Here is a 15,948-nt window from a genome sequence, read left to right on the forward strand (position 1 = left end):
TTTTTGACCCCGTTCTCCCTTGTTCCAGGAGCTGATCGACGACTTCATCTTCCCGGCGTCCAACGTCTACCTGCAGTACATGAAGAGCGGCGAGTTCCCCACGGAGCAGGCCATTCCGGTGTGCAGCAGCCCGGCCTCCATCAACGCTGGCTTCGAGCTGCTGGTGGCCCTGGCCGTCGGCTGCGTCCGCAACCTCAAGCAGATCGTGGACACTCTGACGGACATGTACTACCGAGGTACCCACCGGCGCCGCTGCCCATCCACCAGGCCTCTCATGAACGATCCGCACAGTCCTGTATCAAAGAGCAGTTTCGTCACAAAGCCCTTTCGCCCCTCCTCTCCCTCTCTCCAGGATGCGAGACCCTCACGGAGTGGGAGTACCTTCCCCCTGTGGGGCCCCGGCCCACCAAGGGCTTCGTGGGTCTGAAGAACGCGGGCGCCACCTGCTACATGAACTCGGTCATCCAGCAGCTCTACATGATCCCCCCCATCCGCAACGGCATCCTGGCCATCGAGGGCACGGGCACCGACGTGGACGACGACATGTCTGGGGACGAGAAGCCGGAGAACGAGGTAGGGGCTGAGGTACGGAATCCTTTTAACAGAGCACCTTTCTCACCGACCGTACACGCTTAGCAAGCAGAAAAAAATTCCAGAGCGACTGCTGCCGTTGATCTTATCCGTCGGCATGCAGGCTTCGTCGAACCCGTAGACACCCATGTCCCCGTCTGTGCCTGGCGTCACTTCATGGCTTGACTTCACGCAGGTGTGTGCTCCTACATTACCGCAGAGCAACGTGGACCCGCGCGACGAGGTGTTCAGCTACCACCACCAGTTCGACGACAAGCCGGCCAGCAAGTCGGAGGACAGGAAGGAGTACAACATCGGGGTGCTGCGCCACCTGCAGGTCATCTTCGGCCACCTGGCGGCCTCCAGGCTGCAGTACTACGTCCCCAGGGGATTCTGGAAGCAGTTCAGGTACAAACACGCACACAGTCTGCTGGCAGTTGTGTGTTCATTTGCACTAAGAGGGGTTCCCGCTCTGTTCGATGTGCAGGATTGATGAATCTAAAGGCAGGAATAACGTGAGGTATCCTCTAATCCGAACTGGTAAAATTATATTGTGTTGAAGTGCAGTTCGAATGGACCCAAGCCAATGGTCTCCTGTTTCGTCGCACAGCTGCCAGTGTGTAAATAATTTGGGAGCTAAAAATACAGCTTACCCTTTGACCTATCCCTGCTTTTTGGTATGTGTAGATATTAAGCAGAAGCCCAAGCTCACTCTACCACCACTTGTTTTTTTGCTTATCCGCCGTCCTTTTCATGTTGTTGCCTCGAATCCTCCACCCTATTCTGTTGTCTTCTTAATTAGTTTTACCTGTACTTACTAATGCAATCGTTTGCTGTTCAGGTTATGGGGGGAGCCGGTGAATCTGCGGGAGCAGCACGATGCTCTGGAGTTCTTCAACTCGCTGGTGGACAGTCTGGACGAGGCCTTGAAAGCCCTCGGACACCCCCCTATGCTCAGCAAAGTGCTGGGAGGCTCCTTTGCCGACCAGAAGATTTGTCAGGGTTGCCCCCACAGGTGAGGGCTCAAACGTTTAGTCACATCTTGTTTGGCGTGTTTTCTTGGGGGGTGGGGTTCTGTGAGCTGATACCCCCTGTGGCCACCTTGTTCTTCAGGTACGAGTGTGAGGAGTCTTTCACCACGCTGAATGTAGACATCAGGAATCACCAGAACCTGCTGGACTCCATGGAGCAGTATGTGAAAGGGGACCTGCTTGAGGGTGCCAACGCCTACCACTGTGAGAAGTGCAACAAGAAGGTAATGCTAGAGCACACTCAGCAGAAAGCTGGCCTTGCATGCCTTCACATTAAACCTGGAGTAGGAGACTTCGGAGAAACCCGCCAGAGTAAGCTCGATTTTGAAAGAATCTTACTGAATAAATCCCTCACTTCAGGCCTCCCTCCAAAGCCAATACCCCAAAACATATAAATAGTATCCTTAGTTTTAGCAATATGTAATTTCTAGCCTTGAGGAAGACTGAAGGTAGATGAACATGGGTAGGCCATCCAAACACTTCATTCGGGCCATTTGAAATGATTGGACAGGCTTATTACAGGCCTGCGATACTGGATCTTCTTTCAAATACAGAGCATCGGAATTATAAAGTGCTTGATTGATTGTCGGAATGTATGAAGAACTTATAACAAATATGACCAAAATTGCTTCTTCAATAAATGACCTACCCTTTAAGGAGACGTGATTTAGGAGTGAGCATTTCCTTCATCTGCCCAGTTATCTTCTTAATGACGCCTTATGGGGTCTGGAGTGTTTAATTGTGACTCGGCGCCCCTCAGGTGGACACGGTGAAGCGGCTGCTGATCAAGAAGCTGCCCCCGGTGCTGGCCATCCAGCTGAAGCGCTTCGACTACGACTGGGAGCGGGAGTGCGCCATCAAGTTCAACGACTACTTCGAGTTCCCCCGGGAGCTGGACATGGAGCCGTACACGGTGGCGGGCGTGGCCAAGCTGGAGGGGGACGACGTCAACCCCGAGAACCAGGTGATCCAGCAGAACGAGCCCTCGGAGCCCTCGCCCCCCGGCAGCTCCAAGTACCGCCTGGTGGGGGTGCTGGTGCACTCGGGGCAGGCCAGCGGCGGCCACTACTACTCCTACATCATCCAGAGGAACGGCGGCGACGGCGAGCGCAACCGCTGGTACAAGTTCGACGACGGCGACGTGACGGAGTGCAAGATGGACGACGAGGAGGAGATGAAGAACCAGTGCTTCGGCGGCGAGTACATGGGCGAGGTGTTTGACCACATGATGAAGAGGATGTCGTACCGCCGGCAGAAGCGCTGGTGGAACGCCTACATCCTCTTCTACGAGCGCATGGACTCCTTGGACAAAGACAGCGAGCTGGTCAAGTACATCTCGGAGCTGACGCTGGCCAACAGCAAGCCCAACCAGGTCAAGATGCCGGGCGTCATCGAGTGCAGCGTGCGCAAGCAGAACGTCCAGTTCATGCACAACCGGATGCAATACAGCTTGGAATATTTCCAGTTCATTAAGAAGCTCCTCACCTGTAACAGTGTCTATTTAAACCCTCCTCCAGGTATGTGTAGGAAACGTAACTGTTATCTGTTCTGTAATCGGGGAAATTACAAATTCATCTGTTCTATGTATGCATGATCTTCCTGGAGCCATTTTGAATGAAATCTTCACCCGAACGTATGCGTTAGCGCACTAGGCATGGCCGAGTGTGGCTTCGGCAGAGCCAGGTTAGAAGTTATGAGCCCGGGCCTTTGATCTGCCTCTGGATCCAACGATAATAAGTGGCAATGCATTATTAATGAGAGCTGGACCCAAGAGTGCAGCAAAAGGGAAATTAACTATGGGGCTAGTCATCCGCGTAAAAGCACTTGTTTGGGATTTAAATTCCGAGATGATTTCGGTGCCGAAGAAGAGCTCAGTCTTTAATCCACTGACTCATTGATTGTGTTGGATGACATTGAAAATCCAAATAGTATTTTCTCTCATCCTTAATTCATACTGGGCATATTATTATATAATTATGTGCTTACCGAAATGTTCATGCGTTGCTGTAAGGGTCTGAACGATGGGAGGGGAAAATATTATTTTTGCAGATGTAACAACACCAATGTTAACCTCATTTACTGTGAACATCGAACCATCTACTGTGCCTTGAACCTTAAAGGTGTAATGTGTAAGTTTGAGCCCCTCACACTTAGTAAGCGGGAGACTAACTGGCTGCGCATCTGTGCAACGCAAACTAGTATATCTCGGCTGGCTGGGTGGATTGAGTGGAAGGGGTTTTAGCGCTGTCCATGGTAAGATTCTTGTTGACCAGAGGGGTACGGGCTGACCAGCATTTCTAATAAGTAGAATTGATCAGTTACAGGGTCCCTATCGATCAGCATTGTCTTCAGATATCTCCAGTTAACTTTGACCTACGGGCTCATTGAAACGTCCCACAATGCGACTTAAACGAGGTGAAGCGATGAAGACCATCCCGTTCTACTCAGACTCCAGCGCTGACGACTGCCTCTTCCACCCGTGTTCTCCAGGGCAAGACCATCTGTTGCCCGAGGCCGAGGAGATCGCTATGATTAGTGTCCAGCTGGCTGCCAGGTTCCTCTTCAGCACAGGTTTCCACACAAAGAAAGTAGTGCGTGGTCCTGCCAGCGACTGGTGAGACCCTCCTGCCTTAGAAGAAGCGGCCGTAAACTAAAGACACCGGAGACCGATTTTCTCTCCGTCTTGTTGTTGTTGTTGTTGTTGTTGTTGTAGTAAACGTCTCTCTATCCCCCCCCCCCCTGCCCGCAGGTATGATGCCCTGTGTGTCCTCCTAAGACACAGTAAGAACGTCCGCTACTGGTTTGCACACAACGTCCTGTTCGCCTACGCCAACTGCTTCTCCGAGTACCTGCTGGAGTGCCCGAGCGCCGAGGTCCGCGGCGCCCTGGCCAAGCTCATCGTCTTCATCGCACACTTCTCCCTCCAAGACGGGCCCTACCCCTCCCCCGTCACCTCCCCCGTACCCGCCAGTCCGGTGAGTCGCCTAGCAACCGAGTTTTTATCGGGAGCGAAAACCGTCGCGCAGGTCTGTGGTGGTGACACCTTTCATGAGCGGCAGACAGCAAGGATTGAGGCTCGCTTGCGGATACGGGGCCGAGATCAGAGCTTTTTATGTTTGGAGTGTTCTTTAGTCTTTTTTACGTTACGCTGTCCGCGCACAGATTGTCCCTCTGGCAGGACGTTCATTGTTATGTCATCTCAAACGGTCTCGTCGTTGTTGTTGTTGTTTCTTCCCAGGGCTGTGATAACCTGAGTCTGAGCGACCACCTCCTGCGAGCTGTGCTCAACCTGCTGAGGAGGGAGGTGTCTGAACACGGCCGTCACCTGCAGCAGTACTTTAACCTCTTTGTGATGTACGCCAATCTGGGTAAGGACGGCACAACACTCGCTCACCTGCTGTTGTCGTGCACATCTGCTGCTCAGTGTGCCTTCAGTGGCCACTTTGGTACATTTACTCAAGGTGTGCCTGTTGACTAATGGTGTTCATGCTTACAAAGGTAATAGTTTAATGTTACCGTAGGGTTCGAATTTATACATTATTGAATAGGGTGTTAGCTCACTTACCCTAACACTAACCATTGTGCTAATGCTGTATAATAAGGCCTATCACTGCATTAACTTGGGTTAATTAATGGTTAATCAACCCTTATTTTAAATTGTTATCGCCACCCTTTGTGTTATAAACCACAAACTCTAACCTGTTCCACCTTCCTGTTGCACCCGACGTGCAGGGCTAGCAGAGAAGACTCAGCTGCTCAAGCTGAGCGTGCCGGGCACCTTCATGCTGGTGGCTCTGGACGAGGGCCCCGGCCCTCCCATCAAGTACCAGTATGCCGAGCTGGGCAAGCTGTACACCGTGGTCTCCCAGCTGGTGCGGTGCTGCGACGTCTCCACGCGCATGCAGTCCTCCATCAACGGTGAGTGCAGCGACTCAACGGCGTGTTATGTTCGGCTAGGGTAGGCGATTTAGGAGAAACCAGCCAGGGTACGCTAGATTTTCAACCACTCAAAAACCCAACCCTCCATGTGGGCCTCCATCCAATGCCTTGTGTCTGAAACGCATGACTAACTTGCTAGTTTTAGCGATAGGTTTGCCAAGCCTTAGCCGGCTGGGTATGTAGACAGACGGGTAAGCCATCTTGGGACTGGCTTATCACAGGCCAGCAACAGATATATTACACCACGCATTTGAATAATTGATTGATGTCAGAATGTGCATAGAGAGAAAATATGCCCAAAGAAATCGTATAAAATAGACCTACCATACCTTAAAGGTAGCAAAGCATGGCTATCGCACCAAAGTGAAGACACTAGAGCGGCGAGGACTTGTGATTGGCCACTCTGAGCTCTCTTTGCTGTGTGGGCAGAGCTTGGAACTTGGAGCTCCTGCTAATGGAAGGGTAGCGAAGCAGTCGGATGGCATGGTTCATGGCGTGGGCATAATGAATCCATCTTGCATGCTAAACCCCGTGCTCTCCCTCCCACCACCAGGTAACCCTCCTCTAGCAAACCCTTACGGGGACGCCAACCTGACCACGCCGGTCATGCCGGTGCAGCAGCTGGTGGCTGAGATCCTGTTTGTGCGGACCAGCTACGTGAAGAAGATCATCGAGGACTGCAGCAACTCTGAGGAGACGGTGAAGCTGCTGCGCTTCAGCTGCTGGGAGAACCCCCAGTTCTCCTCCACGGTGCTCAGCGAGCTCCTCTGGCAGGTGAGGGACCAACCCTGCAGACGTGGTTCCCAACCGGTAACTTTATTCACTGTCTGACTCAGTGGTTCCCAACCTGTCTCTGTATTCACTGTCTGGTTCCCTAACCTGTCTCTGTATTGACTGGCTAACTCAGTGGTTCCCTAACCTGTCTCTGTATTTACTGGCTAACTCAGTGGTTCCCAACCTGTCTCTGTATTTACTGGCTAAATCAGTGGTTCCCAACCTGTCTCTGTATTTACTGGCTAACTCAGTGGTTCCCTAACCTGTCTCTGTATTTACTAGCTAAATCAGTGGTTCCCTAACCTGTCTCTGTATTTACTGGCTAACTCAGTGGTTCCCTAACCTGTCTCTGTATTTACTAGCTAAATCAGTGGTTCCCTAACCTGTCTCTGTATTTACTGGCTAACTCAGTGGTTCCCTAACCTGTCTCTGTATTTACTGGCTAAATCAGTGGTTCCCTAACCTGTCTCTGTATTTACTGGCTAAATCAGTGGTTCCCTAACCTGTCTCTGTATTTACTGGCTAACTCAGTGGTTCCCTAACCTGTCTCTGTATTTACTGGCTAACTCAGTGGTTCCCAACCTGTCTCTGTATTTACTGGCTAACTCAGTGGTTCCCAACCTGTCTCTGTATTTACTGGCTAACTCAATGATTTCCAACCTGTCACTGTATTCACTGTCTGGTTCCCTAACCAGTCGTTGTATTCACTGTCTGACTCAGTGGTTCCCAACCTGTCACTGTATTCACTGTCTGGTTCCCTAACCAGTTGTTGTATTCACTGTCTGACTCAGTGGTTCCCAACCTGTCACTGTATTCACTGGCTAACTAGTGGTTCTCCAACCTGTTACTGTATTCAGTCTGATTCAGTGGTTCCCAACCTTTCTTGGCTCTAAACCCATTTCTAGCTCTTAAAAAGTTTTGACTCCAACATTACCTTTTGTTCAGCTGCTTCCACACACATTCTTTTCAAGAAATCAATGTCCCCATATGCTTAACAGGGAACCCTAATATGGGCCCCACTTATCACAAAGTGGGGGCCCGATCCCCAGGTTGGGAACCACTTACCTACAGAGTCAATGTTATGCAACCACCGCAAATACTACAGATGGTGAACTAAACTCTGACGATCACATGGGCGGGGAGACTGCCTGGGGCTAATGTGTGAGCGTTATGTGTCGGTGTAGGTGGCGTATTCCTACACCTATGAGCTGAGGCCTTACCTGGACCTGCTGCTACAGATCCTGCTAATCGAGGATTCCTGGCAAACGCACCGGTAAGGCTGTTGTCTGCGTGGTAGAAACAGCGAAAGTGGTGGCAATTAGTTAGCATCAACCCATCCTGAGCCTAAATCTGTCCTTCTCTGGCCGCGCAGGATCCACAACGTGCTCAAGGGCATCCCCGACGACAGGGACGGGCTGTTTGACACCATTCAGCGCTCCAAAAACCACTATCAGAAGCGGGCCTACCAGTGCATCAAGTGCATGGTGGCGCTCTTCAGCAACTGCTCCGTGGCGTACCAGATCCTGCAGGTGAGCCCTCGGGTCCCTCGGTTACCACACCAGCGACGCCCACAGCCGGTACCATGAGCTCACCATGCCTTTTGTGGACCCCCGGCTTTTGTTGTCCACAGAGCAACGGCGACCTGAAGCGCAAGTGGACGTGGGCGGTGGAGTGGCTGGGCGACGAGCTGGAGCGGAGACCTTACACGGGGAACCCCCAGTACACCTACAACAACTGGTCGCCCCCCGTCCAGAGCAACGAGACCTCCAACGGCTACTTCCTGGAGCGCTCCCACAGCGCACGCATGACCCTGGCCAAGGCCTGCGAGCTCTGTCCCGAGGAGGTAATGAGCCGAGGGACACCGCCTCCATAACCACTCCTCCGCGTCGTGTGCTCCATAAACCCTTCCCATGCTGGGGTCGAGCCACAGGAGCCTGGGGTCGTATTCAGATCTGATCATGTCATTTATCTTGTTCTTCGTGGTGCCGATACGCCCCGGTGGAAGTATCTAAACAGTCTCGATAAGGAGTCTTAAGAAAGTACCACGGCGGAGCCTTGGTGGTATGGCGCAGTTTTGTGTCAAGAAATGGTTCCAGCCAGAAGAACTAGAACAGGAACCAAAAGCAGTTGACAGCTATCTGGTTTGAGTTACGCAGATCACGGCAGCCTGTAACCAGACATTGCCTTGTGAACAAAAGCCAAACTTTTGCAAAGCATAACTTTCACTTCTGGTGCAGTCCCTTTTATTCAAAGGAACTTTATTATTAAAGGCAACTAGTGAATAATTGACATGCCCAAAAAGTGGGTGGCGCACGAAGATCTTTCACTTCTATCCAGATTCGACATGGATTGTAGAAAACATCATAATCTTGCAGCCACAGGCCGCACACAGCGTTCCTCCTCTGCAGGCACACTTTTATCTTTTCCCTTTACGCAGCACTTTTTTTAACCATTGAGAGATGGGAAATTTTGCTTGAGCCACTGTAACACAACTATTTACTATGTGAAAACCTAGTTTTTAACCTTGCCCACAACCAAGTTAATACAGACCCACCCTACCCACTATTTAACAACAGTAGGAAATGGTTATAAAGCATTATTTATGTTTTTATGTTCTCAATGATCCACATTGAAAGAAGCTTCAGGGTTTGGGATTTTCTTGTGAATACGACCCCAGTTGCTCATCGTTACTCCAACTCTCTAATTCTATAACTTAACCCATCAGTGGTACATCAGTGAGGGTCCATCAGCATTGTGTCGTTAACCTGTGGACGCTTCTGCTCATGCCCATTTATGTTGCCGTGTGCTTTCCTTTAGAGTTGTGGGCTTGCAGTTAAATAGAAAAGTATACAAGCTTTGTTAAAGGTTTATTTGAGTTGATTCTGTTTTTATTCCGTTTTCTTTTACTATAGTTAGGGCTTTTGAGTTTTCGACATTCTTATTCCAGTATTTTGCCCCCTGCAGGTGTATATAATTAATACATTTCTCTTTTTTGTTCATTGACCTGCATAATAACACAAGTAATATGTCAATAATGTGATAAGCCCAATTTATTTGATATTTGATTCCTAATTGATTTGTTGTTTTATTACAAATCAAACGATTTGAGATTTGACAAAAAAACGAGAAAGAATGACAAGCTGGAATGGTTGAATGAACATGCACTGTTAACTGCCATTTCAAAATAGTGTCACTTAACGAAGCACGAGGCTGTGTCTGAAGAAGACGCCACAATGCCGAAATCGTCCTCGCCACAGCAGCTTTTGCCAGGGGAAGGCACGGCACAGCAGCAGCAGCACACTGTAAGACTCAGATACCCCGACAACAAGCTTCCTCCGCCACTGTCACCGACACCTCGTCCACCCATCACATGACAGGCAAGGTGGTAGACTATCAGACAGACGGGACGGACAAACAGACAGGGCGGCCAGACTGACTCACAGCAGCAACAGCGGCCAGTGGTCAAGGGGGGAGCGGTAGACCTCTGCTTATCGCTCGTCTGCTTCTCGCCAAACATGGTGGTTGTTAATCCTTTCCCCATCTGCAGGTAGCAGAGCTCAGCCAGGCAGCCATCTCAGCCTAGCACCAATTTAAAACCACCAGAGCTGCTTGCTTTCCCTCCCTCCCTCCCAGAGCAAAGCGTGGCGCAGTCAGCCGCCTGCACGACTGATCGAAAACTCGAAGTCTTGGCTATAGTTTATGAAGGGATAGTTTTACTGGTAGGGTTACAAAACAGGATTACATAATTTTTCAGCTCATAAATGTAGCAAGCAACTCTATTTTCCTTGGCTTTCTCTCATTTCTTAAGGCCGGATCATGTAATTGTTCAATCCTTTGGCTTTTGTCGACCCTCATAAACATCCCAAGGACAAACCGAGTCTTCATTGAGTTATACTTTTTGTGGACACTACCTTCCGCTCAAGTGAAGTTGAAGATAAATCACTATAGTAACCCAGAGTAGGTTGTCATGGTAATGCTCATCCTCCCGATCTTAATCGATATCTTGAGCCTGCCATCAATTTGTGTATTCTATTTGTACTTGCATCGTGGTGTGATGGATTTATTTTTAATGTCACTAATAAGTAGCTTTACAAATATGTAGATGGATCAGTGTTCAGCCAAGCAAGACAGCCCTCACTCCGAACCGCACTGTGTCTGACTCTGGTCTTTCTGTGGGGTGTTTGGTTCCTGTGGCTAGTTGTCAAATGCAGAGGACAGGTTTACCTCATGGAGATAGCTACAGTACACTTGACTGGATTCAGTGCAGTACCATGGCTCCCATTGGTCCAGTTTCTATCAAATGAATGACCACATCCACCTTACCCAATCTCTGGATATTCAGGCCTGTAGTACATCAGGGCCGCATTGTAATAGATCATTCATTTCGTAATGAAACGGTCGGGATGATTATCGTTATTTCCCGCTCACCTCCTAGTTCACGGTCCCAGATAGAGCTCATAAGCGGTTGCTGTTCACCTAGTCTAGTCTACTTGCACGAGAACACTGCAAATAATACAATTTCCGACTGAGTGAGTCACGGGGGACATTAAGAAACCATGTGTTGAACCGTCCCCCAGGAGCCTGACGACCAGGAGGCCACCGAAGACCAGGACTCTTCCCCTCCAGAAGACACCTCCCTCTACCCTCACTCTCCTGGAACTACTCAGTTTCAGCAGGTACAGTCCCCCTCCACCTCACCACACCAGCACAGCCCCGACACGCCCGTGTTCCTGTGATCACCCTGAGACAGGGCTGCTGTGTAACTGCTCTGGTTGTTGTTGTTGTTGTTGTTTTTATCCCATCAGAACAACCACCCCCATGGACAGCCATACACGGGGCCGGCCGCCCAGCACATGAACAACCCGCAGCGCCCTGGGCCGGCCACCGCCCCGGCGACGGGCACCTCCCTGACCCCGACGCAGACCCCAACCCTGACCCCCGCCCCAGGCCCAGGCCCAGGCCCAGGCCCAGGCCCGACCCCCGGTCCCGGCCAGGTCCAAGGTCCGGGGCCGGGCCCGGGGCCGCGAGCACAAGAGAACTGGGAGAGCACTGAGGAGGTGACCCCGGCGCCCGCTCCCGCTCCCGCGCCTACTCCACCCAAGGAGTAACACACGGCCTCCTTCCTCCCCAGCCTCCTCCTTCCTCCTCCTCTGCTGTGCCTCGAGCCTCCATCTCCCTGCTCTCCCCTTTTTTCTCCTCCCCAGATCGACAGAGCTTCTCATCAGAACGTGCTCTCTCTTTCTTTCTTTCTCTCTCTCTCTCTTTCTCTCTCTCTCTTTCTCTCCGGGCCCCAGGGCAGGGCAGAGCATGGCCCACGGGCCCCCTCTCCAGGCCAACTCACGAGAGTCTCTCCCCCAGCATCCTGCTAGTGTGCAGTGGGTCTGGGGGGAGGCGCTTCCCCCTGGCCTGGAGACGCCGGCCCACGTGACGGGGGGGGCCAGCCGGTGGCTGCAGAGGCGAGCGAGCGGAAAGTTGTAATTTAAAAAAAAATGTAAACAAAAAAGGAAAATGTACCCAGACCTGACAATGCTGATGCGCTTGTCGACACGACAAAAAGGTGTACATAGTATGTTAATGTTTTGACTGTTCAAATCCCCCTGTAGCATAACTGCCTGGTTTGCTGTTGGGAGATGTTGCAGATCTGATGAAAAACAAAATGGATACTATAAATAAACAACAAAAAATCCAAAAAAATAAACTCTGTAAGAAGACAAACTCCTCTTTGTTTTATCACCCATGCTCCGCAGTGAGGTTTGGTCTGCCGTCAGACAGTTTCTGGTCATTCAACTGTAGGAGGACGCATTGTTATCATAAATGTATTATTAAGATCCTTGGCAACCATATGACCCATGCCAAATCAACACACACACACACACGCTGTGGTTGGTTTTAGAGTGAGACGTGGAATGGTTAGGGTGAAGTTTTACGGTGTTTTGGTTGATGTGAAAAAGCGGTGATGCAACATTGTTCTGAAATTCATTGCCTTTCTTTTTTCTTTTTTTTTTCTTTTTTCTTTTTTTTGTTCTGGTAATTAATTCAATCCTTTCTTGAAGCTCTAGTTAATATGCTGTAACATTTAGCATGGCTTCTCACCAGAATAGTGTAGCCCAAGGGAAGACTTGTGACCATAACAACAAAAAGCTGTTGCTCTTAATCCACAGCTCCAGAGGGGACTCGCCCTCTAGGATTACTTTGTTTATTTTTTACTCATCTACCCCTTGTACATTGAGGGCGCTATTTTGAACCAATGTATGAATAAGTGGCTTTTTCAATTGCACATTATTATAAACCTCCAACTTCACATTCGGCAGTCCGTTTTTTGGTGGGATAGACAGACAATTCTGAGAAAAAAAATTAAACATGCAACAGAATTGCCACTGGTGTACACCTGGTGTACCATAGACTGTGGTTTGCTTCCGTCTCTCTTCAGTAGAGCCTATTTCCTAGACTTATTTGCCCATCAACTTCCATTCTCATGGAGCTGGCCAGAACAGGTGCCTTTGACTGCTGTCCAGGAGAGATCCTGAGCAGCGGTTTCTAGACATCTCTGCCTCCATCTCCAACGGGAATAGGTTCCACAGCAGGGTCGTTTAATAGAAGCTGGTTAGTCATGTTGCAACTTGAGCTAAAGTGTAATTCTGTAGGAGTAAAAAGCTAACCATCAGTAAATACTGTATTTAATTGGTAACTTGAATGCGTGTATTTTTGGGATTTCTTGTCTAAAACATACCAAATACTCCTGCAAATGAAAATATTCTGCCCACCGTATTATATTTAAATATTTTGCTCTTATTTTATAGAATTTATTTTGTTGTATTTCACAAAAAATAGATTTGATTTAAGAGGAACATTTTTGTCCTTGTGTTATTTTTAAAGAGGATATTGACTGTACAGAGTTCTGCGCCCTGTTTTTTGCCGACTTTTGTTTTGGCCATGGTGTGACGTTGAATTCTGGAGCTACAGTCGCGATGTGAACTTTCACCTTGAGGTTTTTTGTGCACAGAAATATAACAGAAGCATTGCGCCCTTAGCAAATAAAGAACATGGAATCTTGTTTGTGTCTTTTGTACTAATGATTAAGTTGAAAACTTGAAGCTTGGCAAATATAAATATCTGCTAGTAAGCAGAACTTTCAATTTCTGATCTAAGTCAAGACTAAACAAGTTGTCTTGGCCAGTTTGTACTTTACTGACTGTTCAATACTATTCTGATTGGTCACTATTGGCGGTGGTTCGCCCTATTATCCTTACTGTGGTTTATTCATTCACCTATAACCAAAGTCCTAAGATACAAATGGTTTACTTTGGGGCAATTCTTCTGATGTTTTCCAAATAAAGCCATCCATACACCTTTGCAATTAACATGGTCACAATAAAAAGGCAAACAGGTTTTTTTTTGGGAATAATTTTCTTTTTTATTATCATCAAGAATCGCAGACTTAGTTCTCCTTCTCCTGGACAGTCTTTGTTCCGCGCAGTCTGCCGGTACGACGGGCAGCGATGAGACCAACCTTGCGACCAGCAGGTGCGTCCCTCCTGATGGTGGAGGGTTTACCAATATGCTGATGGTTACCACCACCGAAGGGATGCTCAACGGGCTGCACAGAGAAGAAAGGCCATGTCAGAATTCAACAGGAATACCCATTATCGTCTTAATAATCTTAAGGAAGTACACTGCATCTATTCCATCTCGCAAGACACTCCATATCAAATATAGGGTACGTACGTTCATGGCAACACCACGGACACGTGGCCAGCAGTTTCTCTTGGCCTTGTACTTGTGGTAAGCACGACCAGCCTTCAGGATAGGCTTGTCAATACGTCCACCACCAGCAACAACACCTGTAGAGGAGCCCAACAGTTAAAACACGGGCAGTGGGTTGCTTTCGAAATGAATGAGGTCAACAAAACGAACACTTTTGTCTGCAATGGATTGTTCTTTGAGTTGGAACAACAGCTGGGATTGAAATGCCAACCCGTCCTAAGTAGTATGAAGACTCCAAGGAAAACGTCTTACCGACGACGGCTCTGTTGGCAGAGGCAATGACCTTCTTGGAGCCGGAGGGAAGCTTTACCCTGGACTTCTTGGTCTCTGGGTTGTGAGAGATGACTGTGGCGTAGTTTCCAGACGCACGGGCGAGCTTGCCCCTGTCTCCAGGCTTCTCCTCCACACAGCAAATGATGGTACCCTCAGGCATGGTTCCGACAGGCAGGACATTGCCGATGTTCAGCTGAGCTGTGGATCAGAAGGTCGACAAACTGTTTTAACAGCTGGTATACTAATGCCAAGCTGAAACAACATTTTAGATAAGAAGCTCCTAAAACTCTACAACTGGGAAGGTGCACTAGCCCAAGCTCAATGCATGTAATGGGAGATTAAGACCATCATAGGCCATCATCGATTCCTTAAGATCATGCATAATAATACGTTTCTTGCACCAACAGCCCTCAGCATCTTTTTAATAACCGAAAGCACAGGTGGGAAGAACACTCATGACAACTCCAGGGGGAACAACATTAGACTACTATTAACGTCACTATCAGACCAACATCTATTCAACTTCAGCTCCATCCAACCTCTTACCCTTCTTGCCGCAGTAGATGAACTGTCCGGTGTGGATGCCCTCAGCAGCAATGAAGAGTTCTGTCCTCTTCTTGAAGCGGTATGGGTCACGGAAAGCCACCTTCGCAAGGGGTGCACCACGGCCCGGGTCGTGGATGATGTCCTGTGATGTAAAAGGGTTCCACGTGTTAAAAGTAAATTCAATAGGCCCGCATCATTCAAATAAAAGCGCTGGAACACTGAATGCAAGGACAGCCATGTTATTTACCTTCACGATTCCCTTGATGTAACCATGACGTTCAGCGAAGTCAATGTGACGGAGCTTGGCAGCCCCTTTTCTGTGGTGGACATGGGCTTTGAACACAGAGCCCGCACCTTTACGCTGTCCTCTGATAACACGTCCCATCGTGTACTGAAACCAAAAAGAATGACCAAGTTAGTTCAAAGACCAACTCTTGAATATATATATATATATTCACTTATCTACCACCGAAGTAAATCTATTTCAGGCGCCACAATTCACGGGTGAAGTTAACTTGACTAGCTGGTGCATGTGGACGGTTAGCATTATTTAGCTGGATAAACAACTATCTAGGTAAAGTGCAATACCTAATCAATATACTTGAAAAGGTTTCGGAACCATATATGGTCTACATACGAGTTTCTCTTGTTTTAAATTGGCTCCAAGACCGGCCTTTTACCCTACAGTGCTACCAGGCCATGTCACTGACCCAGAGATTACTGTCATTTTAGCACATTAAATCTATTGTTTTGTCGAAATAGTCAATAGATGTTTTTTGTAGGCCTTTATTAAACATATCCTATAGATTTTTGCGTTCGGATGAATTAAGCAGGAGCGTGATTAAAGCAGATTTGCTGAAGAGAAAAACATAAACGTCTCATACCTAAACCCCGATGGCTGAAAGAGGAAGTACTAGGAGACGACGGAGGTTTTCTTCCGGGGAAATAAAGAGAGGGCTGATGGGAAGTTTTCGGAAAAATGCTTTTACAAGTTACACATTTAAGCATTAAATATCTGAAACATGGGGATGACTATTTATTTAATTTTACA

General features: G+C 48.7%; 2 protein-coding genes across 18 annotated transcripts in view; one reads left to right on the forward strand and one right to left on the reverse strand.

Annotated features, from left to right (window-relative positions):
• Positions 1-13,368, forward strand: part of usp9 (ubiquitin specific peptidase 9) — a 36,694-nt gene extending 23,326 nt beyond the window's left edge. For 7 of the 17 annotated variants that reach the window (XM_060039636.1, XM_060039635.1, XM_060039634.1 and 4 more), the window contains 17 exons: positions 29-236; positions 353-585; positions 767-978; positions 1,412-1,585; positions 1,684-1,825; positions 2,362-3,118; positions 4,092-4,215; positions 4,351-4,576; positions 4,840-4,969; positions 5,334-5,519; positions 6,094-6,350; positions 7,499-7,587; positions 7,687-7,843; positions 7,945-8,157; positions 9,503-9,616; positions 10,892-10,990; positions 11,120-13,368. In XM_060039636.1, the coding sequence (XP_059895619.1) occupies positions 29-236; positions 353-585; positions 767-978; positions 1,412-1,585; positions 1,684-1,825; positions 2,362-3,118; positions 4,092-4,215; positions 4,351-4,576; positions 4,840-4,969; positions 5,334-5,519; positions 6,094-6,350; positions 7,499-7,587; positions 7,687-7,843; positions 7,945-8,157; positions 9,503-9,616; positions 10,892-10,990; positions 11,120-11,422 (3,624 nt within the window). In that variant the 3' untranslated portion in view covers positions 11,423-13,368. The remainder of the gene's footprint in view (positions 1-28; positions 237-352; positions 586-766; positions 979-1,411; positions 1,586-1,683; positions 1,826-2,361; positions 3,119-4,091; positions 4,216-4,350; positions 4,577-4,839; positions 4,970-5,333; positions 5,520-6,093; positions 6,351-7,498; positions 7,588-7,686; positions 7,844-7,944; positions 8,158-9,502; positions 9,617-10,891; positions 10,991-11,119) is intronic. The other 10 variants (XM_060039641.1, XM_060039645.1, XM_060039644.1 and 7 more) reach the window with 7 other exon arrangements.
• Positions 13,369-13,702: 334 nt separating this feature from the next.
• rpl8 (ribosomal protein L8) lies at positions 13,703-15,910 on the reverse strand. The gene is made up of 6 exons (XM_060039663.1): positions 15,782-15,910; positions 15,145-15,288; positions 14,898-15,039; positions 14,331-14,549; positions 14,040-14,155; positions 13,703-13,911 (listed from the first exon to the last, which is right to left on the reverse strand). The coding sequence occupies exons 2-6, from the start codon at positions 15,280-15,282 to the stop codon at positions 13,753-13,755; spliced, it is 774 nt and encodes a 257-aa protein (XP_059895646.1). The 5' UTR covers positions 15,283-15,288; positions 15,782-15,910; the 3' UTR covers positions 13,703-13,752.
• Positions 15,911-15,948: the final 38 nt, after the last annotated feature.

This window comes from Gadus macrocephalus, chromosome 20 (assembly GCF_031168955.1).
Source record: "Gadus macrocephalus chromosome 20, ASM3116895v1".
In the NCBI taxonomy this organism is placed as follows: Eukaryota; Metazoa; Chordata; class Actinopteri; order Gadiformes; family Gadidae; genus Gadus; species Gadus macrocephalus.

Coding starts and splice junctions, on each gene's coding strand:
- rpl8 (XM_060039663.1), bottom strand. CDS start 15,282: ATGGGACGTGTTATCAGAGGACAGCGTAAAGGTGCGGGCTCTGTGTTC. Junction 14,550..14,897: donor CATCTACTGCGGCAAGAAGG/GTAAGAGGTTGG, acceptor TCTGATCCACAG/CTCAGCTGAACATCGGCAAT. Junction 13,912..14,039: donor TCCGTGGTGTTGCCATGAAC/GTACGTACCCTA, acceptor TTCTCTGTGCAG/CCCGTTGAGCATCCCTTCGG.